We start from the raw sequence: 27588 nt of genomic DNA on the forward strand, positions 1-27588 counted from the left end.
AGTGGGGGAAAAGAGGCACATTTTGAAGCTGGTTGTAAATACAGATGATCAATTTCCTTTTGTTAGAAGAAATCATTTACTCGTTTTCCTCCAAATATACAGTTGTGTACATTTCTTAAAAAGAAATGACCAAGAGCACACGGCTCTCCATGAACAACACAGGCGTGAATAAACGTCTTCTATAACTGCTAATCAAATTGCAGTTCTCTCTTTTCACTGACAAAAGCAAGCCATGGATCATAGACGTGATCTCTAAAATCAGAACGTTCCGAACACTAGCCCTAACCAAAGCTATCTGATCTAGGCTACTCTGAGATGGGTAACGTGAATGCAGCGCTCACTGGGTACACCCTGGGTATTTAATCTTTGTGAACAGTGTGCAGAAACTCTTGTGGATAAATTACTAGGTCTTTAACATCTCAAAATAATTGTGCCTTTTCATCATTTCTCTTGGGGATTGCTTCATAGCAGCTCCTCCTCAATTGGCAGCTCTTTATCAGTAATGTAATGTCGGAAAATTTCAAGGACAGCAGTGGTAGACGAGGGCCCATATAAATGGCATGGGTGATGTGACCAGGCGGATGATTAGCAAGGATGTCTTTGGTTTGCAGAAAGTTTAATTTTAGTAGGTCTAAGAAAACAAGAAAGTCCTCCCTTCCTTGCCCCACTGTATACTGTTCCTATTGTAGATGCCTCTTGAGTTTGCAGGTGTCCGCCTGAAGGCAGGTCACGGGAAGTCAGTGAAAATCAGGGCACCCTCAGCAACAGAAATTAACCTGAAGATCAGGCAGGCAAGTATATATTTTAGAGAGCTTTAATCTTCCTGGAACAATCAAACTGGACTTCACGAAATGAACAGAGACTCAAAACAACAAAAGCAACCAAGAGCATCTATTCCAACACTGCAAATTTCTTAGATATTACAGATGTCACCCAACAGTGCGTGCATTTGCTTCCCATATGTGAACAAAACTGAGGCATCACAAGATAAATTTGAATGGAATGTTAACCTTCACTTTAAATTTTTTTTTTCTTTTCCTAGCTGACGACACAATTTTAGTATTATCACAACGGAGCTTCTGGCTGGAAAGAAATTAAATTAATGGATGGATAAAAAAAGCTTAGAAACTTAAAAAAATAAACAACTTTCAAATATCTATACTTGATGGTGTCAAGAGCCAAGATGAATGTATTTCAATTGCAACTTCCAAACTAAACTCACAAATTACTACCATTATGCTAAGTGTTAGCTACCCCACTGTGCAGTTTTGCTTTGTGAATTTTTACCTTCCTCTATGAACACTTTTAGCCACTGATCGCACAGCCTTTCAATGTTTTCTGCCTTTTCCTTTAAATAAACTGGCTCTGGCTCCTTCCATCTGGTTCCCCTTCCGTCAGCAACCCTGCACCTGTTCACACCTCCTCTCCTGTTGGATTCCACTGAACATTTCCTCCTCTGCCAGGGCTATTCTGGCACTCGCAACCTTTCTGTCATTCAATCCATCTGTCAGAAGTGAACTTTGTTTACCGCAAGCTTCTGCTTTCTTCTTCAAGAAGCAAAGCCCCTCAAGGTCATTGTCAAATGAACTGTCGGCATGGATTTAAATCCTCTCCTGCTAACCAGCAGAAGATGAAGTTCTGTTGTGTAATGTACTTGTGAAAATTACTTTTGGGTTCGGGAAGACAATAATTTGGAGTCAAAGTAGTAAGACATGGCATTTTAATGATCATTTGTAAAAACCAGACAGCTGATATGTATTTCCTTCATGTGTGTCTGCACTTCTTATTATATCAAGTATGAACTATATGTATAAGAAGGAAAATAAAAGTTTTAAAGTGAAATCAAAATATCATAAACAAGTTTACACTATGTAAAAATTGCTTCGTACTGTACAGCATTAACTTGAGGAATAAATATTTTCACTAATGAATTAGCCAAGGGAAAGAGTATTCCAATTAAGAAATTTTACACTGAAATGCTTAAAATGTACAAAGATGTACCATTTCAATTATGAGCTATATATTAACACACAGCTCCATTACTGCTTTGAAAGACTGAACCCATAATACACAAATTGAGTATATTTTAAATTTCGTCATTTAAAAAATAAACAGTTCTGCTTCAATAATATTCAAATATATGTTGCCCAACAAGCACACCATCATCTAGCTAAAGAAATAGAAGTGGTACCAATAGGCCAGTTCTGTGAAAAAAATTAACTCATAAAAATTAGGTGAAAATTATACTCTCAAGTAAATTTATTCTCTGTCATCCACTGCTATCAACTATTTACCCTCCCTTCATAAATCGGACATGAAATGCTGAATTACTTCCCAGCATTTTAGACAACTGTATTCTCTAGGAAAAAGGCAAACCAATGACTCGATTCAGTCTTCTTATAAGAAAAAGGGCGATCACTTTTTTAGGAGAAAAGAGATGACACGGATTTTTAACCAAAGCACTGTTACAAATAAATGTGAAGCCAAATGTAAACCTAAGTGCTACTTCATTCATAATGCTGCTTTTAGATTTGGAAGAATTACCCCAAGATTTTGTCCTATTGCATATGCTTTTATTAAGCACAATTAGTCAAGCCAGGAAACATTTTCTAAATCCTTTGTAGAAAAGGCAACAATTAAAGTTTTTTTCATGGACATAAAATTGCAGGCAGGTTTTATTAATAAAAGCAGCCTAAAAACATGCAATCTAAAATTTGAATCTTAAGGGTTTGATTGATTAAATATTTATAATTTACCCAAAAAAGGACTTTTTCAGAACAATTCTTCAGATGTATTAAAGAAAATTATTGTGATGCTAAATATAAAAGCAAAAACAAAACCCGACAAAGACAGCTTCAAATCCAAGTGCAGAGACACTCTTTTTTAGCTCGAATTTCAATTCTATTCCTCATCTCCAAAATTCTCTGTCCTATAAATCATTCTTATGTAATATATACAGTGTAATTGAAGGTGTGGCTTTTGAACACCAAATATGAATTCTAAGAGGTGCTTCCTCTCCCATCTTCCCAAAACATGATTTCTAAATAATTTCTTTTTATGTGGAGAACCTTTCAGAGCTAGTATCTAATTTACCCAGCAAGTTTGTTTAATATTTTTCCGGGTATTTTTTTTTCCCTTTAGTGTATTCTGTGCCTGACGGTAGTTTGGTTACCTGGATGCCTGCTTCTGAATAGCATGGAAAGGGTACTGGTAATCTGATCACTTCCGTGGTCTGATTTGCTATATAAAAGAAAGAAGTATTAGCAAAATGCTAGTTTCACAGGGGCTGCTTAAATCACCGTGAAGGAATGCTGCATTCTTGGCAAATTGCGTTTCGTTTCAGAAACCCACTAGTAGGCTTGTTTTAGAAAATGTATTTGACAAGAACATAAACAAATGAAAAGCCACTCAGTTAAACAGCACTTACACTCACACAGGGATGCATGAGTGTGTACACACATCCACTGTTCCCCTCAAGTACGTAAGAAAAAGAAAAGGGGAAATAGCATCACGATGCCTCTTTCAAAGGGACCGATTTAAGGAATTCAGAGAATCCTGTTAACAGTTATCTGCCTCAGGTGTAAGATGCTTGTTTTATCTTTGAAACAGAAAAACTAGGAAAAAGTTTTAGGTACTTTGATACCAGCACCTGAAAGACAAATTTCGCAGCAAAAACAAAACAGCATTGAAGCAATGTCGCCAGGTTTACTAGAGAACAGTGAAGCCGCTTCTAAGGGCCTGCTAGGTGTGGACGAGGAGCTGATGTCACTCACATTCATTCATACCAATTTTCCCCGAAGCAGCATATGGATGTAGGCTGGAAGGTAAAAATATTTCAGCTCCTTAATAGAGAACTGACCTTCCTTAATTTGTCTACCTTCTGAATGAGACTAACGGTTTTGCTTTTCTAAGAACTGAAAAGGATGAGAATACAATGATTTTTCCCTGGTGTATGGATTTTTCTGCCTATCGATCCACGTAGCCTTTTAGCCACAGAGGGTACTCCTTCTTCCACCCTCTTCCTCCATTACCTTAAGGCAAGACTTTCTTTCAGATGTGAAAATATTTGCAGGACTGCAGGACAAAGAACTGAGAACTTTTCACAGATTTGAGCAAGGGGGATAAGACAAATTTGCGAGATTCTGTTAAGAGTAAGGAGAGACTAAATGACAACTTTAAATCTGCCACAATCATTTACTAATGTGCTGCTATATCAAATAAGTCTAATTTTTTGACAGCACCAAATTAGATTTATTGCAGAAACTGCTGCATAAATAGCATATGGCTATGTTATACCACCTATTTCAAATCCTGGTAATGTTTCCCCTCCCCCTTCAAAATGAATAAATTGAGCCAAGCTATAAAGCTTCTGCAAAAAAAAAAAAAAAAAAAAAAAGAGAGAGAGTGAGAGAGAGAGAGAGAAATATACTAGTTCAAAAACAGATGTAGGAGATCTGGATTTCTTTGTTAAAGTAATAGTTTTAGCATGAATGTCCCAACTCTATATTTAAAATACATGATTCCCTCATGAGTTATTAAATTTAACAGATCATTTTCTCTTTCATTTCTTTCAGAATGACTTAATCTTATTTTTATCTTAAGGTTTGGGGCTCTGAATTATGCTTAGCTTTTTGATGTTCCATCGCAGTTTCACGGGAGAGAAAAGAAGGTCAAGTGGCTCTGGATCAATGTGGCTCCAATTAGGTTCTGAGAAATTATTGAGCGTAAATGCGTGGATTGTCTGTGGGTTTGGGTTTTCATTTGTTAAAGACATATGTGGTAGAAATCATATCAAAAAGCCTCTTCTAATTTTAACTCCAGCCTTGATACCAGAAGCTCTCTGATGCATAAAATATATAAAGTGATCATTCCATGTGCCGCACCGTACACATTAGGAATGGCAGGAACCCCCCACCCCCACCCCAACAGCAAAAATCAAAGTTCCACGGAAGCCGGGACTGAAAATTCACTCCACACATTTCGAGATGGACAGTTCTTCCTTCCTCAGTCTCTACCCTGATGCCCACTGCCACCCCCAACTGTGCTACAATTCAACTCAATTTTTCTTTTGGAACAAAAGTTTCCGTTCTTCTGTAGATGGGAAAGACATTGCAAGGTCTTATCTCAGACCAATGGGCACACCACTGCAAACATCATGGCACTCGGCTACCCCGCAGACTCCCTGTCTGTGGTCAGTCTCCCCAGCTGCCCTATCTGTTCCTGTCTGATTAGTTCTGCTAAGGAGCCCCTCCCCTGCCAGCTTTCGGTGCCATCTGTTCGACACAAGATGGCTCCCGCCCAGCAAGCTCACACTGCCCTCCTACCTGGCACCCGGCTACCAGCCTTACCCCAAAGTGCTAACACAGGTTCTCACTGCTGGCAGACTTAGAATTTCATTACTACTACTTTGACAAGTGCAGGGTTGTTTGTAATTTCTCTTTTATCCTGATTTTGATTGTACAACCACCTCCCACTGATTCAGTTTGCTTCAGTTTTGTTGCTCACAGATTTTACTCTCCACATTAATCTCCCTCTGGCATGTTACTGCATCTGTTCCCTTTTTTATTATTAATTTTCAAATTCCCACCATTTTTGACAAAAAGGAGGTAATCTACACTCTGTTTCTGCCCATTTCATTTTCTTTAATTTGGAAGACAAGTATGAAAGCATGCCAAAGAAGTTAATTCTCCGTTAACAGTTTATTTTCTGGCATCCCTACGCCTTTGTATATGAAAAACAGATAGGAATAAATGTTGACTGAATCACAACAACATAGTCGCAACCATTCCTGAATTTAATGAAAAGCAAACATATGAAACAGCATCTCAAAAGTTTATTAGCTCCATGAGTTGTCTCATGCTGTCTTCCCCTCTTCCACTTTTTAACAGATAAGCCTTTGTGCAAATCAACCCGAGCGCAGGATCTGAATTTGGGCTCCCCTCACAGTTCTGACACGGGCTCTGTTTTCACCGTGGATGAATTTTATCTAATTCCTTAATACAATTATCATCTTTCCTCCGCCCGAACATTGTTGACTCATTCAGTAGTGCCTGATCCTGAATAGACGCCTGATTTCAGAAAGAGGGGAAGAATCCAGAACTGCCATCCGTGCAACAAGGCAGAGCTTATGAGCCCCCAGGTCGCAGAGCTGCTTCCATTATTTCTCATGTGACAAACGGCTAATATCAGGAGGGGCAAGGTGGTATTCCTCCAAAGACAAAGAGGGCCGTGTGAGAGTTAGAAAATGGGAAGTCTTATATTTAACGATATCCTCTCTTCGTGTCCCTGATTTGTCACCACTGCCGCCTTGCCAAAAAGGACTTGAGTAACTTGATCTTGCTTCAACTGCCCTAAAGTTTTCTAGCTTGAGCAAAGCACTGTGATTGCTAGTGAATTTATTTTACACAAATTCATTAGTAGCATCATCCCTGAACAGATGAGTAACACCTCAGATTTAAAGAACCCTGAATGAATTTCAGTGATTTTCATACTCACATACATCCTCACAAAATTACAGTTAAGATCTGTAGGAAGTAAAGTGCAGTAGGAGACTTTTCCCAAGGTGACAGAAGGTCCTCAGAAACAGAACCAGGACTGGTGTCAAAATCAAGCTATGCCCAGCCTGGTGAACCACACTTCAGATCAGCTACTGGAAAACCAGCAAAACTTGAACCTGCTGAAACCCACTTTTAATGCCTCATCTCGAACACCCCCTCACTTCCACCCCAGCACATATTCCAATAGTGACTTCTTACTCTATTTTATGTGCTTTTGTTGGTATAGCTACATTTAGAATAATTATTCTCAACACGGGGTGGATTCTTTGGATAAAGGGATCCCTTCATACTCCGCCTGGTTCTCCCTCCCTCCCCCACCTTGGCCAGGGCAGGAGATGCTCAGCCCTCCCTCAGGTGACCAGTGCCTGCTGCGTGGAGGTCACACAGAGCCAAGGCAGAGCAGTCTTTCCCCTCAGCTGGACATCAGCATCACAGGCTGTTTCCAAATGTTCCCTGATCCATTTGGTGCCCACTCTGAGTTCTTGAATTCAGGGAACTGTACTGTCTGCTAAGCCAATCTAATAGAGTAGTAGCTTAATAAAAATGTGTTTACTTGCACTGGGCCCTGGTGCCCCATGAGATAATGGCCCCGAGGAGGGCACTGAGGAAACTGGATATTCTCCAAACCTCCTCCTTTCTCGGGATCCTAAAATGAGCTTTGATTCCAACATTTAACATCAATGAGTCACTGTATAGTCTACTTGTGGGTATCAGGGAAACATTAAATAACAAGTGATTCATGCCCAATAATTGGTCTAGCCAACACTTCCAATTAAGAAGAAGTGTTTAAGAAGAAATTAAACATCAAGTTTTTTAAAAATTTACCTTAAATTAATACTGGAGATCAGAGCTTTCTTTTAGAAAAAATATTCTTACTTAGGGCCACGAAAACAACAGTTCTAGGTTTTTGCCTTTTTTCTCCTTCTATTTATATTGAACTTGATGTTCATTGTTGTTGAGTCGGGCAAGTGCTGTGGGCAATCCTTTCTCGGTTTCCTCTGGGCTTCTTCAGAAAATGAGTTGGCTGCCACCACCGCCATGCTCCAGGCTGCGGGCCTGTGTGGCAGGGGAGAGGAGACATCCCTGGTGTCGATTTTCATTGCACACACATTTGGGCTTCACAGAACTGAGGGGAGCGAGCCAGGGAAAGTTAGGCAGAACCCACCCGCAGAGACACATTCTCTGGCAGCCTGCAACGCTAACCTCTCCTGCCTCAGGCCGCACGGAGACCCGGGTTCCTGGCCCATCCAACAGGCGGAGCCAAGGGCACTCGGGCAACCCGGTGTCCACCAGAGCAAAAGAAAACGACTTTGCCTTCCTGGCTCTCCGACAGCCTGTTCTCTCAGGGACCGGGTGGGGGAAGGAGAAGAGGACGCAGTTTAAAACAGTACCAAGGCCATCTATTTCAAGACTTGAAGATGTTGGTTGCACATATATCCATTTAAAAGTATTTTTGACACGTTCTCTGCTTAATTTATTCATGAAAGGAGTACAAGGAAAAAAAATAAGCTTAACTTTTAAATGGAAACTTGAGGCTAAAAATTCTTCAATAAAACTCAGGAGGGGAAAAAAAATAAAGTTCACCAAGGAATAGCAAGATTACGTGTCGAGGCTAGAGTCCCCTTTCCAAATGAAGAGAGGTTGGAAGTTTGGGTTTTTGACCTAAGCCAGTTGTCACCTAAAAATGAGGGCAGGTCCTTAATTTGCCCCTAAGGATAAAGAGCAGAGGTAAAGTTATGCAATGTTCACGGAGGATCTGCTAGACATAGCCTGACACCAGAGACCTGCTTCCTGGCCTCTGAACTGAGATTCTGCAATCCAAAGGGTAATTCTACTTAGCTTTGAAATACATTTTTGCATTTATTTGTGAACAGGAGCTTCAGAGCACAGGATCTGGAGTCTGATGGACCTGGTTCAAAGCCTGCCTCTTCTGCTTGGCACCCTCTCCCTCCTTCCTGGCTGCCTGATTTCATGCCTCAGCTTCCCCAGGCTTGCTGTAAGGACTGAGAAGGCAGGGCGTTCAACCTTCTTGTGTACAAGCTTATTTTCTTAAAATTTTCTTTGCAAAGCATGAGTTTGTAAAATGCAATAAAAATGAATTACTAGAAAAATGTTTTAATTTTAAAAGATACAAGAAAAGAAAGAAAGAAAGAAAGAAAGAAAGAAGAAAGAAAGAAAGAAAGAAAGAAAGAAAGAAAGAAAGAAAGAAAGAAAGAAAGAAAGAGCGAGCCCACTGATCATGCACTTGGTTGGATATTGTGCAATTTAAAATAAAAGCTTCCAAATACCCAATTTTTGTATTTATCGTGGACTCATCATTTACAGCCCATCCCCAGGCCACATTTCCTGTCGCACTGCTGCTGGGAATCAGACACAGTGCTTGGCTAGTGCCAGGGGCTCATTTATGCAACCTTTATACACCTTTCTTTTTGCATTCTGAGAGTTCTCTAAATAAAACCACAAAGCGACCCTGTGAAGAACTAACCCTGCCTCCTCGGCCTTATAACATGCTGACAATGGAGACTATCACTCACAAACCGACGTGAACAGAGATGTACTCTTCTTTCCCCTCTTCGCACTGCATCCCTCAAAGGAAAAATCAGGGATTATATATTTTTTAAAAAGACAATAGAAGGGGACACCTGTTGTTTGACTTCCCCAGGGTCCCTGACCCCCTTTCCCCTAATGAGAGCACTTTCTCTTGCTCAGTGCACCTCCCCTCCCTCACTCCAGTGCTGCTACTGAGGTTTCCAGCATGTGTATCCAAGGGGTGGCTGTGTGATCAGAAATGGGGGAGCCAGGAAGTCACACTTACAATCTGAAATCAAGGGCATCTCCTTTACCTTCAGTTTGGACTGAAGGAGGTGACTCCATGGTGTGGCAGAACCTGAAGGAATGAGCCAACATTGAGACAGAAGTCAAGCCCTGGGATGGACAGAAATGGGCAGCATACTGAGGTGGCCCCGAGTCCCTGCTGCAAGAGAGCCTGAGGCCATCTGCATTTGGATTTTATGTGGTCTGGTTATGGGGCTAATCAGTTCCCCCTTTCTGGGTTTCTGTTACTCCTCCTGGTAACAGGAGAGGTCAAACAACTCCATTCAAGAAAGCATTTGCAGTCCTTAACTATGCGGAAGCTAAACGCTCTGCAATGCTCTGCAAAGAAAGGCTTCATCACTTTTCCCCAAGTAAATCACCGATCCTAACAGGATAAGCTGGTGACCCCTCTGGCACACCCTTTCTCACTTCCAAAAAGATACAAATACTGCCATTCAAGTTATTATCTCTCCAGGTCAGAGGGCAGACCTTCCCATTTGGATCGCAGAGGGCAGACTTTCCCGTTTGGATGGCAAGAGCAGGGAAGAACAGAGTGCCCACTTTTATGGGGCTCGCTGAGATTCCCACTCTGAGAAATTCTCTGAAGTACCTATCACTGAAAACATCGTTTATGGAAGAGAGAAAATACATATTTGGAAGGCAGCACTGCTGAAGTAAAGCTGGAGCCTGAAGGTTTAATGGCAGGTTGGTCTCCCTTCTGTTTTGCACTGAGAGTCACTCCAGTTCTAAATCCTCTCGAAAGTAAACAGAGGGCTTCCTGCAGTAATTCCCCTCCAGATCAGACCTGAGAAAAAGATGCAGGAGTCAGAAGAACAGGCTTCAATATAGGTACAGCAGGTATGGACAAGAGTGTTCGCCTCAATAGTCAATGACAATCATAGAAACACTCTGAAATGTGTTGTTTTAATATGTTGCATCATAAAGTAACCTACCCACATGGATGTAAGTGGTAGTCTCGTGAGAGGGATTAAAATCTTTAAAAATGTCTGGACGTGTCAAAAACAAGTATGCAAAGGAATATCCACCTTCTCGGAAAGGCCCCTCTTTCCTCTTGGGTAAAAATGAAGCGAAGAAGGCAAAGGAGAATGACAGTTGTATGATAATATGTTAAGTGACTAAGGCAACTGATCCCAAAACACTGTTTTTTAAGAAAAACCCAAGCCAGGATGAAAACACACTGACATGACTTCTATCAGTGAAGGAGGGGGCAGCTGATACTTATTTTTATTATAAATTTATGGTACTGGTTCCTCCAGGTGTATTTTCGGGAACAACTGCATTAAACATTTTCCTAGGAATTTACACAGAGTTCCAGCGTGATGGATGATGGCAGAGGCGTGGTGGACAAACCGCTGGGGTTGAAGACCTGCTTCTATAACATGACAGCTGTGTGACCTTAGATGGGTCCTGTTACTCCTCTGTACCTTGGTTCCTTCAGCTGTGAAACAGGGAAGATAACAGTCTGCACCTTCTAGAGCTCTGGGCAGGGCTGGGGGCACTAAATGAAAAGCACCAGGCTCAGATCCTGGAACACAGAAGGGGTTGGGTAAGTGACGGCCATTGCCCTTAGCCACGACCTCTGTCCTTATGTTTTAAAGAGCTACTGCATGCAGCATGGTACCAGGCAGATCTGAAGATGGATATATTCTTAATCTCAGAGACTGATGCTCTTAGATATTTTAAAGACAGGTTGTGTGTCTTTAATGTACTCTCATGTCTACAGGTGCAACCTGCCAATGCCATTGTCACCCCTACGGAGAAAGACCTTGCCTCCTGTTTTCCTGCTTCCACATGCCTCTGAGATCAGTAAGAGGCTATCTGTCTCTCTGTCCCTGTAATACTTTATCTGGAATCTCTCTTCTGGATCTTTTTTATCTTGCCAGCTCTTTGTGTATCTTCTTTTCTACCCTACCAGACTGTAAGTTTCTGTCAGAGGGGCCACCTTTTAATTATAGAGAATCCTAATTTGGAACTGTGTGTGTGTGTGTGTGTGTGTGTGGTTTTTAAGGGAGCATATTTCAGTGAGAGCATGGTATATTTTACCAACCCTACATGAATTGTTAGAATGACTATCATTTGATTCTCTTATACTTAAATATGTATGTGCATACAAAGTTAAAAATGAAAAAAGCTACTTGTCTTATCTCCATCTTACACTTTTTACACTGATATACTTGAAAAAATATATGTATATATATGTGTGTGTGTGTGTGTGTGTGTGTATATATATATACATATATATTTATTTATTTATTAATATTTGGCTTTGAGGGCACCTGGGTGGCTCAGTCGGCTAAGTGTCTGCCTTTGGCTGAGATCATGATCCCAGGGTTCTGGGATGGAGTTCCGAGTTGGGCTCTCTGCTCAGAGGGGAGCCTGCTTCTCCCTCTCCCTGTCCCTTGCTCATGCTCTCTCTCTCTCTCTCTCAAATAAATAAATAAAATCTTTAAAAAAAAATACTGTGCTTTGAAAGAACAATCATAAACTTGCAATACATTGGCCATCCCTATAATGACTTATTGAGCTCCAACTCTTTTGCAAAGGGCTGAACCAGATGCTCTGAGAAATAGAACATTAATAAGACCTCTCATCCCTCATTTGAAGAATAACACATTCCAGAAGGGAAGAAAAGCAAGTACAAAAACCCTTCAGAGTACTAACTCCTTTTTCTCATATTTTCACTGTCCCTGTTTTGAGGAATTCACTCAGGATGTAGAGCCTTCAGCTCTGAGTGGGAAGGAGGATTCAGAGGGAGACATGCTCCCCTGGGGCGGCGGGGCCATCTGGGAGGGCTACAGTGGAAAAAAATCAGAAGTTCAGAGAGACCTGGAAAAGGAGGTAGGATTATAATACGGCTGGAGAGGGTCAAAGGGGTATTCTAGATGTAGAGAATAACAAAGGAGAGAAAAGCCCCAAAGTGCAATTTGGCTTGTGATGTGAGCTGGTGAGAATGATGGTAAAACTAGAAGGCTGGGACCCCGTCCCAAAAGGTTACCTGCAAGTGGACTGGACCTTTTGTAATAGTGCAATGCCAGGGAAGGTTTCAGGAGCAGGTGACAGAGTCAAGGCAGTGCTTAGGAATATTCAGTTGGCAATACCTGGTGAAAAAGGCTGGAAGGGTCCATGACCCTTGTGAATGGTCAGCAGAGCCTAAGTTAGGGTGAATGCAAATGGTAGGTCTGAAGGATGTCTCCACAAAATCTCTCTGAAGTTCAAACTAAGAAAACATCTTTTTTTTTTTTAAGATTAATTTATATATTTTAGAGAGAGAAGGGTGGGGGAGGGGTAGAGGGAGAAGGAGAGAGAATCTCAAGCAGATGCCCTGCTGAGCGCAGAGCCCGACAAGGAGCACAATCTTAGGACCCTGACATCATGACCTGAGCCAAAATCAAGAGTCAGACGCTCAACCAACTCAGCCACCCAGAGGCCCCCTAAGAAAACATCTTAAACAAAGAATACTCCAGGCAAATTAAATGCCTAATATCAGGAAATGGGCTCTTCATCATGGGATGTCTTCAATCACCATTAGGATCATTGATGATCAGAGCTAGAAGGAAACTTAGAAATCAGGTTGTAGCCTCATTTTATAGGTAAGCAAGCAGGTTCAAAGAATTAAGTAACGTGTCAAAATTGCAAAGATGGTGAATGCCCAGGAGAAGATTCTAAAACTCGGCTTCCTCAACACCCGGAAGCCTGGGGACTCCCCTAAGAAAAGCATGTGCCTTTGTTACACCATTCCATATTCTTTTCTTAGGCACTGATGACTCCTTTGGTCTGCCTGGCTGGTGGCTCTCCAACCCCCTACTCTAAGAGCGTGGCCCTCTCATGCTTTCACCCATTTCCTTGGCTACAACTAGTAGCTTTATGTGAAAGCATCCAGTGAAGAGCCTCAGGTCTTGACCTTTTTCCTCAAACTGGACCTACACTGCACATCTCCACCCAAGTCCCAAAATACAGTATATTATTTCCCTCTCTTACTCCTTTTAAGTCTCCTACTGGAATTAATGGTTCATCCAGTTAACGTAGGCTAGAAACACTGGAGTCAACTTTAATTCTGGCCTCTCTCTTTTGCTACCTAAATGCCTCTTAAAATTTCCCTTCCATTTTACCGGCAAAGCCATAGTCCAGGACTTCATTACCACCCCCTGGACTGGGGCTTATATTCTAGTCAGGGGCCCTGTCAATCATCTTTTCCTCAGGCAATCTGCCTTCAATTACCCTTCATTTACCTTCTTTAAATACATATTTGAATCCCTTAAAGTTCAAGCTCTCTTGACTTACTTGAATTACACACCCTCCTAACTGAGGGATTGATAAATATTTGAAGGCTTTGAGGACCATACTCAATTCTGCCATGATAGTCCCAATACATAATGCATAAAGGATATTCATGGCTGTGTCCAATAAAACTTTATTTATAACTATATAATTTTTATGTGTCACAAAACATTATTTTTCTTTTGTTTTTTTTTCCCAGCTATTTAAAAAATATAAAAACCATTTTTGGCCCATGGACAAAAAGAGACAACAGGCCATATTTATAGGCTGTAGTTGCTGACTCTGCCCTAACTGGTCTTCCTGTTTCCTACATCAGCTCTCCAAGTTTACTCTCCATGCTGCTGAATCAGAATACTGACCCAAAGATGTGATCGTGTTGACAGCCTTGCTTAAAATATATCAAGAGTAACCTATGACTCTCAGAACGGTCAAAACTCCAGAATATGGACCACAAGGCCCTTCCTCTGGTCCCTGTTTGCCTTTTCCAGGCGTATCCCCTGCCAAACACCTAACCTGATTGTAGAGTTTATGTTTCGTCCCATCTTTATGTCTCTGTAGATATTGCTCCATCCACCCGGGGTACCCACCCCACCTTCTTCCACATAGAGAATTGCTATTCAAGAGCTCGTTAATCCAAATAGCTACCAAACATCTCCTCCTCCAGAAAGCTTTCCCCATCATCTTCACCTCCAATGCACAGTACGCCAATTCTCCTTCCTCTGTGCTCCTGTGGTAACTTTATTTCTATCACTGCAGTATTCTCACACTTGATTATAACTGCATACAAGGAGCTGGCTCAACAGCACAGCGCGAACAGCCTACGGGGAAGAACTGAATCTGATATTTTTCTCCCTACCCAAGACCAAGCAATGTACTTGAAAGATAGTAGGTGCTCAATAAATATTTGTTGAGTGGGTAAATGTTATACTTACCAGTTGGGTCTTTCAATAAATGTTGAATTTCTATTTTCCATTTTTTTAAAGTTATCTCTATGCCCACATGTGGGGCTCGAACTCAGAACCCCAATATCAAGAATCACATGCTCCACCAACTTAGGCACCCCTATATTTTCCATTTTTAAGTCTAATTAGACAGTAAAGGGAAGTAACAGACAAACGATAGCTTATTTTTCTTTCAGACTGATCTGCAGATCAATACTCCAGTTTTTAAATTTTCTTTGCCCTGGGAGATCTGTATTCCTACTTCATCATTACTTATAACATGGTTTTCATATTCAATTTTAAACTTTGTGCAGACAATGTCATTCGAAATATTTACGTTAACACTAAGCTACCTGTGTGTGATTTATTTATTTCGGCTGGTCTACACAGGGAAAGAAAGACATAATGTTTCTCAGCCACACACTTGAGTATACTGAATCAATAAAGACTGTCGAGGAAAAGCAAACTCTAAAAAAAACCCAAAAAAGTATATCAGAAATATTTAGCCCAACAACCAAGACACATTTTCAGTGCAAAAGAGAGCTACACACAGTTCTCTGTATTCTTAATTGTCATCTTTAAATTTATGAATGTGGATTTTATAAAACACGAACAGAGACTAAATGTAAAATGCTTACAAAAGAGTACTGTGCTTAGAAAATGTGTAATTAAGTTTTATTTTCCCTAAAACTAGTTTTCAATTTTTGTAGACTTGCTGTAAATAAAGCTCAACAGAAAAAGCTTTCTATGGAACCAAGCAAACCCGTTTTTCTCAAGAACAAAGGAATTAGTTACCACTGGTCCATTTTCAGCAGTTGCTGTACCTCAAATACGCTCTATTTGCAAGAAACTGGTCTTGTCAGACAGTACAAATTGATACTGCACAGGAAAACTCCCTGTAGGACCCTGACTTCAGAAATTAACTCTCTGAATGAGACAGAATGGCAAAGGGGACAAAACCAGCATTAATATTTATTTACCAAAGCTCAGCCACACTGAGACTTTGAAAGCTGTCCTATTTCTGTGGTTTAGTAGTGCTTAGCACACAAATGATTGTTTCCCAACAGAAGCCTGACAGAAGAAAAACTATTAACTATAATGGTAAAGCTAAATTTCGAAACTTCTGAGATTAAATAATCCATTGGAACTGTGTTAACATTACGTTCTCGGTTCTACAAGACAATACCTTGAATGAGTATTAAAAGAACGGTTAGCATTCTACAGTATTAAGCAATTTTTTCTCATAAAAGTGTTTTATCTCTTGGGATTTTTCCAGATATCACACGTGTATAAAGGATTTCTTTTCTTACTTGCTTTTTCCCTTTTTCTTTCTTCTCGTTTTCTCTTAAACGGTTTAAAAAGGGAAGTTGGCAAACCATTTGGAATATTATCATAACAAAATGTTTTCAACAAAGTTTGATTTTAACAGAACTAGAGGCATCTTAACACTAACCCAAAACTTTGGGAGGTTCACCAACCTCTAGAATATTTTTTTCTCCAAACGCAGGCTGTTCAAGTGGTGCTTTTCTCCATCTGTTATCATACCGTGCTCAGAATTACATTGTCATATTTAATGTAAAAGGGATCAGTCCCCTTTCATAGTTTAAATTCAACATATTACTATGATTAGACAACCAGCGTTTTTCTAATTTATGAACCAAACCAAGGCTCATAAACTTACATGTGTATTTAGAGAAAGTTCTCCATAAAAAACAAAAAACTCTTAAGAACTGAACAAACCCAAACACTTGATCTGAAACATGAAAAATTGTACTAAAACCCGAAGTGAGAAAAACCACTTATATGGTAACATGAAATATCTGCAACCTCTATTTGAATTTTCTGTGTATGTGCATTTGTGTATGTGCGTGTGTACGTGTGTGTGTGCGTGTGTGTCTTTTCCACACAGCAAATTATACAGTGCTTGCTACCTAAAATGTCTCCTTGTCACCTAGAGCTGAGCTACATGTTCCCTAAAGTTGTAGGACACTGATAATCACATCGCATTATCTTGTGACAGAAACCATGTAATTCGAAACCACAAGAGCACGGTTATAAGAACAGTTTGAACGTGAACAGTGTCAGTCAATTTCATCTCTCACTTCTATACCTTAGGACTCAGCTTCCTTATTTTCTCTCTGTCCTGTCTCAGTTTGCATCTGAGGATGCCTTTTACTTTGTCTCATTCTCCACTGACAGTATCTGGTTCTTTTCCTAAATATATTCCTCAGATCTTTCAGTTCAACATTTTTATTAGACGCAGAATTAACAGGAGAGGTAGTGGTGGTGGTAGGAGAAATATGTCATGTTGCTCCTATTGGTAGAGAACCACCTAAATATTTGAGCATTGTAGATGAAAGGGTTTGTAAAATATCAGTAATTCCCTGCCACACTTATCATTCACATGTCTGGGTGTTTTGCTTACCACATCTCCACTTTTCTTAATATGCCTGAAAGCTGTGTGTGAATTGAGTGACTAAGACTAACTCTAACAACTGTTTGGAAGCCGGTGGCAAAAATCAGTGGGATGGCACTGGGGCTTTGGCGCGTAATGGGATTAGGGAGTACCTGGTGAGGTGCAGTTGGTGCTCAGATTCGCTCAGCAGCTCTGTCAGTTTCAGGCACTCCTCTCTGGCCCGGGCTGCCTTCTGCTGTTCCTGTTCCAAGTGCTGCTTGCTTTCCCTCACTTCTAATTTCAATTTCTCTATTTCCTTAGGTGGAGGGGAGAGGGGGAAAAGCATCCATATAAGCTATATGCACTTGAGTTCAAAATGCTCTCATTTTTATGTTTGCCGTGAATTTTAATGTGATGAGAAATTATTAGAAAATTTAGGCTAGCTTCCATTTGATGACAAAGGGAATGAACACAGCCAAAAATGCACATTAGTGAGGTTTTTTTGGATCGTAAGATGAAGTCTAATTTCAGAAATGAAATGATTAAATGAGAGGAGTCAAAATGGATAATCGGCACTCTCATTCTTAAGGCTCAGTCCCTTTAAAGAATATGAACTTAAAAATGCCACTACTTTAAAAATATAACATTTTCATTTGTGAGATTAGATCAGATCCATGCAGTGATTTACATCAAATATGTGAATATTCTGAAAGGTATATTTATGGTTTCATTTGGATGTTTTGAAAGCCAGATTAAAGGGTAAAATAATGTATCTTTTAAAAAAATGTGAGGTATAAAAGAAGGCATCATTATTGCTGCTCAACATTATTTGGGAAAAAGATACTTTAGGAAAAAATATGGCATGAGAACCTTTAAGCCTTTAGAGTACATGAGATTTCTCAGCTAAAATAATATAACACTAAAGTGTCACTAAAAAAGGTAACAAAAGCAGTCTAAGATTAATAAATATGAACATCTAAAATATATGAAAATTTATGATAGTTTATTCTTTGGTCTCAGGATGAAATTATCCTTCTCTTACTGCAACTCAAATATTTCAAAGCAAAAATACCTTATATAGAACACAGTTTTAAATAATATATACACTAAAGTAGAAATATTTATCATGGAACATCTATAATTTTTTTAAAAAATAAAAGAGATAAATACTCAGACTGTTAAAACCAGAAAAGCAAAAGGGAAAGCAAAAGGTAGAAACATTTTCAGATTCAACACAAAGCAAGAAGCAATTTTAATTCATAAAAACGCAATCTCCTTTTGGAAAACAAAATCACGTCTAAGTAAAGTGTTTTAAACTTAGTATTTAAAAACATTTCAAATTTCCTCACGTCATTACTCAGTATGCTAAGCACTCTCTAACTATATTTAATACATCAGGCAAGATAAACTAAATGATTCGGGTTTTTTTGACATTTATTACATTATAAATATTGTTTATGCCTCATCAAAATCATATATTATCTACAGTTTAATAAAACAACTTATAACAAGTTCTCAAATATTTTTAGCTTCAAAAACCTATATAATAACGAGTCTATCACTCTCATTCAGAGATTTTCTGTATCTTTCAGATCAGAATACTAAATGCAACTGATCTCTTTCTGTAAAACATTTCAAACTGATAAAGTTATACCATTTTATTTCTATTCCCATAATGTAATACAATTAAAGATATGAAAAACATCAAAGTCTGTTAAGTTTTATTCACCTAACATGAAATTAACAAAAGCAAATGTGTATAGAATTGGAAATATATGTTGACTTTAAAACTTCAAAAATTCACTCATTTATTTTGTACACGATGCTATATGCAAGAAACCGTCCTGAGTATTATGATGGGTTCAGAGAGCCTCCATCCCTACACTCAGGAGTTAGCAATTCAGGTAGGTAAATGAGACGTACACACACACACACACACACACACACACACACACAACTATCAAACTACAAAGCACATAAGAAACAAGTGAGTATTAGAGAAAATCTCTGCTTTGATAGGTCAGACTAGGGATATATTAGCATGGACAAGAAAAGTGGAAAGAGGTAAGGGCACATTAACTTATCGAATGACAGATGGGACTGCACTGTGAAAGGTCTTGACTTCCAGATGAATAAAGCTGTATTTTGCTTATAGATAATGGAGAGATATTAATGGTTTAAACAATTCAATATGAGAGAAGTTCTTCTTTAAAACAACTGGAGCCCTGTTTATGAGCAGTTTAAGGTGGCAGAGACTGGCGGAAGGGAGACCATGAAGAGAGTTGCAATATTCCAGACGTGAGAATAGAGACACTTCAAACGAACAAAAAGTTGGTGAATACAAAGAAATAAAAGGAGACATCAAAGACAACTCCAGAATTCTGAATTGAGAGGATACAAAAAAATGACAGAAAATGTATAAAAATCCCAAATTTTTTAAAGAGAAAAGAGGTGACAATTTTTATAAGCACTATGTGACAATAACAAGACATGCACACTTCCATTGGTAATTAGGTTTTGAATATAAATCAGCTGCTTTCTTGTTCTCATGTAACAAAAAGTCAGAGGTTGCACTGAAAGCCAATCAAACACAGAAAGAAAAACATGGGCCCCACTTATGATGACGAGCACTGGGTGTTACACGTAAGTGATGAATCACTAAATTCTACACCTGAAACCAATTTTACCATATATGTTAACTAGCTGGAATTTAAATAAAAACTTGAAAAACAAAGCAAAACAAAACACATATGGGCCCCAGAGTCAACACAAATCAGGGTTTCAGACACAGCTCTGGCACTTTCCAGCCCTGTGACCCTGGACAAGTCACTCGACTGTTAATCAGATTCTTCAGTCTAACACAGGAAGATGGCTGTAGCAAGCTCCCAAAGCTATCAGGAAGATTAAATGAGATGCTGAGTACTTATCAGAGTGTCCAGCACATAGTAAGAGCTGAGTAAAACACAGTTAGTGCTATTATTGCTGATTGTTTTCTCTATTGATATTTCAAGAACAGCAAAGCGGTAAGTAGAAAAATTGACCTGCTGAAGGATATATGGCTAACACTGAGGATTAAAGAGTTCTTGACTTAATTCAATAAATTTTCCCCCAGAATTTTGATGAAAACTGAATAAAACTTTATTATAGTTGCAAAATGCAAAAAGCATTTTTCTTAGGAAGATGGAAAATTACTGCCTGCTTCTGATTGTCTGTGCCAGAAAAAGAGCTTATTGGTGCAGATCATCAAAATCAACAAATAGTCTAACCAGCTGGACCAGGGCTCAACACTTACTCCCTGAGTCAGGAAAATCTGCCATGGCACCAACTCCAACAGTTAGAAGAGGAATCTCTTGCCAGAAATGCCATGCTCCCACTGGCAGGATAACCCTTTGCCTCACCCAACTAGGTCAGCACTGCTTCCTTGGCTGTATATAGTGGTTCTGGGATGAAGGACCAACAACAGTCAGAGGCCCGTGGTACATGACTCCCTAAGTACTCTATTAACCTGCAGTGTCTACAATGCAGTTTGATGCGGCCATCTTTTGGCTAACTAGGCAAACCTAAGTCCAGATAGTGTTATATTTTACCAAAAGATATACTTCAAGTCATGAATGTAAGCACTAAAAGGAGAAACTGTTAAAAGTGGCTTTCTCAGGAGAATCATAGCAAGGATGGGATATGGAGAAAGGCAGAGTTTTTACTGTTCATTTACAGTCTTCTATACCATAGCACGTTTTTTTTTCTTAATCATGGACATATGTAATTTTATTATTATTTATTAGTTTTTTGTATCAGGGTAATTCACCTAATTTAAGTCAAATAGTACTCAACTGTTCATAACGAAGAAGGGCAGTGCCCATGCTCTACCCCGCACCCATCTCCAAGCCCTATCCTCAATGGCCCACACTATCCACTCTTTTGATATTTATCTTCATATTTTATATGACATACTTATAATGCTATTTCTTGATTTTGCAATATTAGACATTATCTACTGACTTTCTATAGTAAAAAAGTAACAATTTAGGTCACTCAACAGAACCTATCTCATCCTCCGATCTAACAATTCTGGTTATATCATTAGTCAGTAGTTCATTTACATTATAATTACAGAATTATTGTTCACTCCTGAGACACATATTATTTTGATTCAATTTTTTATACAAAATTTTATTATTTCTGGAATTGCCTACTTTTTAACAGATTATTTTTTTAGGTAACTGACATTTCTTCCCCAGTGTTCAAACAGATCTGTCAAAGACACATCAAAATTTTTTTTTCAAATAATAAAACATATCAGACAAATGATCAGTTCCTTTTAAATCTTCCCCCTAGATTTATCCTTCTTGGTGTCTATGTCTGGCCACATTGATTTCTGTCTTGGGTCAAGCCTTAGACATGATCCTATTAGAGTTTCCTGTTTTCTGGCTGGTAAGTCATCCTTTCAGTTTACTCCCTTTTTTAGTTAAAGTATGTTCTCTGGGTAACTTTCATAAGAAAGAATATATGAATAATACATTTTTAAAAGTATCTGTATGCCTGAAAATGCCATTTTTCTATGTATACACTTGACATTTTGGCTGGGTATAAAAATCTATGTTGAAATTAATTTTTACTCAGGATTTTTAAGGGGCTACTCCATTGTCTTAAAGATTGTAATATTGTAATTGAAAAGCCCTATGCCATTCTGATTCCTAATACTTGGTCTGGGATTTGCTTTTTTTGTTTCTGAAAGCTTTAATAATCATTTCTTTTTTCCCTGGCATTTTGAAATTTTACAATGTTAGACCTTGGAATGGGCCTTTTTTCATGCTTTGTGCTTGGTTTTCAGTGGGCCCTTTCAATCTGGAGGCTTGTTTTCTTCAGTTTGGGGAATTTTTCTTGTATTATTATTTTAAAATATTTTGATGTCATACATTTTAGTATTTCCTCTTCTTGGAACTCCTGGACATTGGTTTTTGTCTCCATTGGATTTATCATCTAACTTTCTTCTATTTTCTGTCTCGTTATCTTTTGATTCTAACTTCTGGGAGATTCTCTTGACTTCATCTTCCAAAGCTTCTACTGAATTTAAGAAAAGATTTCTGCCACAATTTTCATTCCCAGAAGATATTTCTTCTTTTCACTGTTTTACATAGCATGTTATTTTTATCTTATTGATATATTATCTTATTTATTAGAATATTGTAGTATTTTAAGTGTTCTCCTCTACTCTATTATATATTGCCCAATTTCCTTTTTTTCTGTTTGTCTATTTTTAGACAATCCCTTATGTTAGAGGCTTTCTTCAAATACATGTTGGTACTTGGGTGTCATTTCACATTTTAAATGAAATAGTGAACAAAAAATGCTTTTTGGGTAATGGGATAGTTTACATTATTGTTCAGAAAATTTTCACTTCTATCTCCCTTCCATTAGGAATGGAATACACTGTCTCTTCCTAATGACTTTGGACTTGGCCATGTGATTTCACTTGGCCAATGAATTTTTGTGGCTATAATGTAAGCAGAAGTCATAAATATGTTTATGTGGTTTGGCTTTGCTTTTGTATTCTGGTGATTCTCTGCTAGAAAAGCATGCCCTTGACAGCTGCTACTGCTTTTGCTTGGACTGAAGAATAAATACCTGTGGAGCAGAACCCAACCCAAACCACAGCCCAGACAACCTACCACCCATAACCCAAAGCAGAGTCCCCTAGTCAAATGAAGCCTAGATCAGCCAAATCTCAGTTGACCTGAAGATTCATAAAATGAGCATAAATGATTGCTATCATAAGCCATGAGTGTTTTCAGTAGAAAATGATTGACAAACCACTCTAAAGGAACATGGTGTGTGACAACTGTCTATTTCCTTAGAATTTTATTTGATCCTTAAAACAACTGCATGAAGCACATAGGGCAGGTATCCCTGTTTATACAAAAAAGAAATTGAGGGTCCAAGACATTGAATGATTGTCCAAAGAAGTAAATCTAAGCCTTGGCCCAGATCTTCTGATATTACTGCCTCCACACCATACTATAAGTTAAACATTGGCTTTCAATCTTTTTTGTTTTCTTTTCTTTTCAAACCAGGCCATAGTAAGAAATCCATTTTACATCACAATTCAGAAACATGCACGATCTCACGCACACACATTTAAATGTAACTAGCATTTCATAAAACAGTATTAGTCCTTACTTTGTGTGAAGTGCTCAGATATGTCCTATTGCTTCTTGTTCTATACACTTCCTTAAAAAAACTTTTGGTTGCAACCTCTAATATTGTTTTCACAGTCTTGCAATTTGAAAAGCATTGTGTATGTCTGATAAATAAGAAACACTTTTTATATAAATTAAGTAGAATCAAATAGAGTTTCATTAAGAGAAGCTCTATACACATTTCTCTTGATTTCCTAAGAAAAAAATATCCAAAGAAATGAACATAAAACCCATCTGAAAAATTATATGTCATCTTAATCCTAGAGGATAACTTTACCTGGAAAAACAAAGTAGCATACATGAATGATTTTAATCCAATGGTCATGATTTATCCCTGCTACTAAATATTATGTGACTTAAAAATCATTTAATAATTTTAAATATAGGATAACTTAGTTGTATCTGTGAGGAAGAGAATGGGGAGAGAAGAGAAAAAAAACAAAACAAAACAGAAAAGTAAGACCAGAACCCAAAGTTCTTGCAAAGTGAGAAGAACTTGTGGTTTTGAAGCTGACAAAATTTGACAGTATGAACTTATCACTCAGAAACCAACGGATGAATTCATAGACTATATTTAGAAAATAAAGTAGTATATGATACTGACAAATGAAACACAATAATGTATAACTTGGGAGAGAAGGAATAGTTTCTGTCAAGTTCTGTATGGGTAAAAAGAATGGACTTACTGGAAATTTAGTATCTGCCAGCTGACACTTCTATTAACTTACAGATGTTAAGGATGATTTTACCAAACCACTAATAAGATTTTGTCTGGGGCTACACTAGCTACCTGTGGCTATTTAAATTTAAGTTAATTAAAATAAAAAGTTTAGTTCCTCATTTGCAATAAGTGCTCAATATGGATTGAGTCTGCCATACTGGACAGTGCAGGTATAAAATATTTTCATCAACACAGAAAATTCTATTAGATAGCGCTGCTCTAGAATATAGCAACATACATTTCTAAGACTCACTCTCCAAACTGGACTCTTAGAAAAGCAGCCTGTGTGAATAAAAGGATATTATAGGAGGTAAAAAAGTCATTTTAGAAATGGACAAAAATGGTTGTCCTTTTTAGGGTAGATGTGGAAGTTTGCTGCTACCATTCTAGAAGTTCTGTTCATGGTTATCATTGTTAAGGGCATACGATTTTGATTTACTATGTTTTTATTGTGGGCCTAATAGTAACCATGATAGCAGTCATCATTTTTGAGTGCTTACCATGTGCCAGGCATTACCTTAGTTAGCATTCTGTATTTTTAAATTTTGTATTTTTAATCTCATTTTGTGTTTGTGACAACCTTGTCAAAATCAGCAACCAATTCCTGTTTTATAGATGAGAAAGCTGAAGCTCTCAAACGTTTAGTAACTTACACAAGACTATATAGTGGCAGAGCTGGAATTCAAAACTGGATTAATCTGATTTCAAGTTCTCCAGTCTCTCCACTATATCACATCTGGTGTCCCTATGCAAACCTGTTAGATGTTAACAGAAGACAAAGAGGAAATGATGCAATGTGCTTTCTGAAACTTCTTGGCCTACAATTTGGGATGAATAGGAAAGACACTGAAATAAGACATAACTCAGATGGCCTAGATCAAACATCACACGAGCAAACACGACGATGGTGATTGGCAAAGCCTTGGCCAAAGTTCACTTTGAAGATGCATTTCTCCTTGAGACTTAAGCAGTGCTGATCTCAAGAAGGGGAGTGGGGTTCGCTTGGTCTCAGGTCACAGTTCCTATCACTTACAACATAGTGACTCCACACCAGCATAAGAACCAATATGGCACTGACCTTTTAGCCTTCCCGATATAATATGTAACATTTTCATGAAACTTTTCCATTTTTTCTTTCTTTTTTTTTTTAAAGATTTTATTCATTTATTTGAGAGAGAGAGAGGGAACGAGTGGGGGGAGGGGCAGAGGGATAGGGAGAGGCAGACTCCCCACTGAGCAGGGAGCCCAACGCGGGGCTTGATCCCAGGACCCTGACATCATGACCTGAGCTGAACGCAGTCACCTAACTGACTGAGCCACCCAGGCGCCACAAAACTTTTCAGTTTTCTAATTGTTTCTAATGTGACTACCAAATCGATCCTTATTCTAAGCAAATGTTCTTTAAGGAATTTTAACAAAAGTTATTTTTTTTTCCTTTCCTGAATGTTAAAGGAAGTGGTATCAACTGATCATTTATATTCAGAGATATTTCCTCAGAGCTAAAGTAACTCTCAGGCCAAACAAGTGTTCAAAACAGATGAGAAGGGGCTATGGCAGAAAAGAAGTACCTTTCTAAAAGCATGTATCCAAAGAAAAGAAAAATTTAAGACATTTAAAATAAAACTGATTCTGTTATACTGTGACAATACAGCAGATTTTTTGGTGAAGCCAAGCTTAGACCACTTTTCTGTGATGCTAGGAGATTCAAAGGCAAAAACAAGAATCATTTCAGCTCTGGAGTCAGTTTACCAAAAAGAGGCCGGTGATAGCTCTACTCTTTTGGACTGCTTTAGTAAATGCTTCATGCTTGCTAGAAGTAGAGAAAGGGCTTGCTTTGTAATCTCATGATTGCAAATTTCTACTTATCACGGACAAAAAAAAATATTAAGCCGTTCCTAAAGTCTAATTTTTTTCTTTAAAATACTGAGGTGCCTTGTTTTGCCCCAAATTCTCTCATGCTCTTTCAGTGTTCTAAAAGGGTAAAATATTGGGGTGCATGGGTGGCTCAGTCAGTTAAGCATCCAACTCTTGATGTCAGCTCCGATCATGATCTCAGGGTCGTGAGATCATGCCCTGTGTTGGGCTCCACGCTCCGTGTGGAACCTGCTTGAGACTCTTGTCTCCCTCTGCTTCTGCCCCTCCCCCTGCTTGCTCACTCTCTCTCTAAAAATGAATAAAATCTTTTTAAAAAAATAAAAGGGTAAAATATTAACATTGTTCAAATACTCATATGCTTACACATTCACATTGTAAACACCATGGAGAGAGAGATCTTGACCTTTCACGTCTACTGACGTTAGATAAAAGGGCATTAAGACGACCCTGGGTGAGGTGAAATCTGAAATAAGATGCAATTGTTGGAAAGTCATTAAAAAAAAAGAGGTGATAATTTTTTTCTAATGACCCACTGCAAAAGAGTTGTTAAGATGCAAGAACATGGGTAAGAATGACTGGGTGAGCTAGCTGCAGATCACAGATATAATGGGTAAAGAAGACCCCACACTGTGAGTAAGAAAGAGGCAAAGAACACAATGTTAACATTAATGTCGGATTCTTAAATTAATGAAGTAGTCAAATATATAAATCTGCTCATTGTTGACCATACCAGTTACTGACAGATGTATCAGTGATGTGAAGTTTGAAAATTATCTGAGAATACATTTTGCATTTGGTTCAATACCAGAAAATGTATCAAGAGCTGCACTAAAAAAAGAGAGCCATCAATTGTGATGTTAAGAAAAAAACCTACCACTTCTGAGACACACCTGCCTCCTGCCGGGGGCTGAATCCCTCATTTTCTACTTTGAAGGTCCCCTGTTTCTTCTACTCTATAGTTTGATGCCAAGGACCCTTGGTGTATACAATCTACATCAACCCTGCTGTGTGGTACATTTCATTCTTGTCTTCATTCATCATGATCACAGACTCAGAGGGTTCAGAGTTAATGTTAACCACAACAGAAATACACAGTAGAGTTGCAATGCGTCACAGCAAGAGAGAAATGTAAGAAGTGTACATAACTGTCCACCATTTAACTAAGTAAGTGAATGTCTTGGAATAAATATGAAGATTGAGACATGAATATGCTGAGCTTTTGGTCAGTCACAGTACACGTGTACCTCTTACAGTATGAGCATCCTGCCATAGTAAGTGCAATTTCATCAAAGAAAGAGATGTATTTTCATACAGATGGGCCCCCAAATACAAGCCAACTTGTTTATACCTGGTCCCTGTCTGAATAAAAGGCAATCCATCCCAACAATGGAAGTAAAATAATATGAATTAGAATTTCTGAGAAAGGGTATGAATGTCTCCAATGTGGTAGGAATATAATGTTCTAAATACATACAAAATTAATACATACAAATCTATGTAGACTATGCAAATTATGAGCAATTTATGAGATTTTCAAAAGTCTTTTTGACCATATAGTATTTCCCTTTCAAACTGAATTTAGACATAACCATCTCTCCTGAAATGTCACTTCACTGTAATGAAATATACTGTTTATTTTAGCAGAATTTATTAAAATAGCTTCACAAATAATTTTAGTTCTATATTTATAAATATTCTGGAAGTTGAAGGGGTCATTTATATTTTACTATTTTTAATCGGAGGAATTAATTGCTTTTGCTGTCACTGGTGAAGACTTTGGGATTTGTCC

The 27588-nt window shown here is 38.4% G+C and overlaps 1 protein-coding gene across 8 annotated transcripts in view; it reads right to left on the reverse strand.

The window, feature by feature from the left end:
* The window catches only part of SDCCAG8 (SHH signaling and ciliogenesis regulator SDCCAG8), a 232069-nt gene that overhangs the window by 99038 nt on the left and 105443 nt on the right, over window positions 1-27588 (reverse strand). For 7 of the 8 annotated variants that reach the window (XM_025877582.2, XM_025877581.2, XM_025877588.2 and 4 more), the window contains exon 13: window positions 17180-17322. In XM_025877582.2, coding sequence (XP_025733367.1) covers window positions 17180-17322 — 143 coding nt within the window. Of the gene's footprint in view, window positions 1-10032; window positions 10177-17179; window positions 17323-27588 lie in introns of those variants that run through there. The other variant, XM_073899909.1, reaches the window with a different exon arrangement.

The sequence above is a fragment of the Callorhinus ursinus genome, unplaced genomic scaffold (genome assembly GCF_003265705.2).
Source record: "Callorhinus ursinus isolate GAN/ISIS: 27379988/994484 unplaced genomic scaffold, GSC_fseal_2.0 scaffold13, whole genome shotgun sequence".
NCBI classification, from domain to species: domain Eukaryota; kingdom Metazoa; phylum Chordata; class Mammalia; order Carnivora; family Otariidae; genus Callorhinus; species Callorhinus ursinus.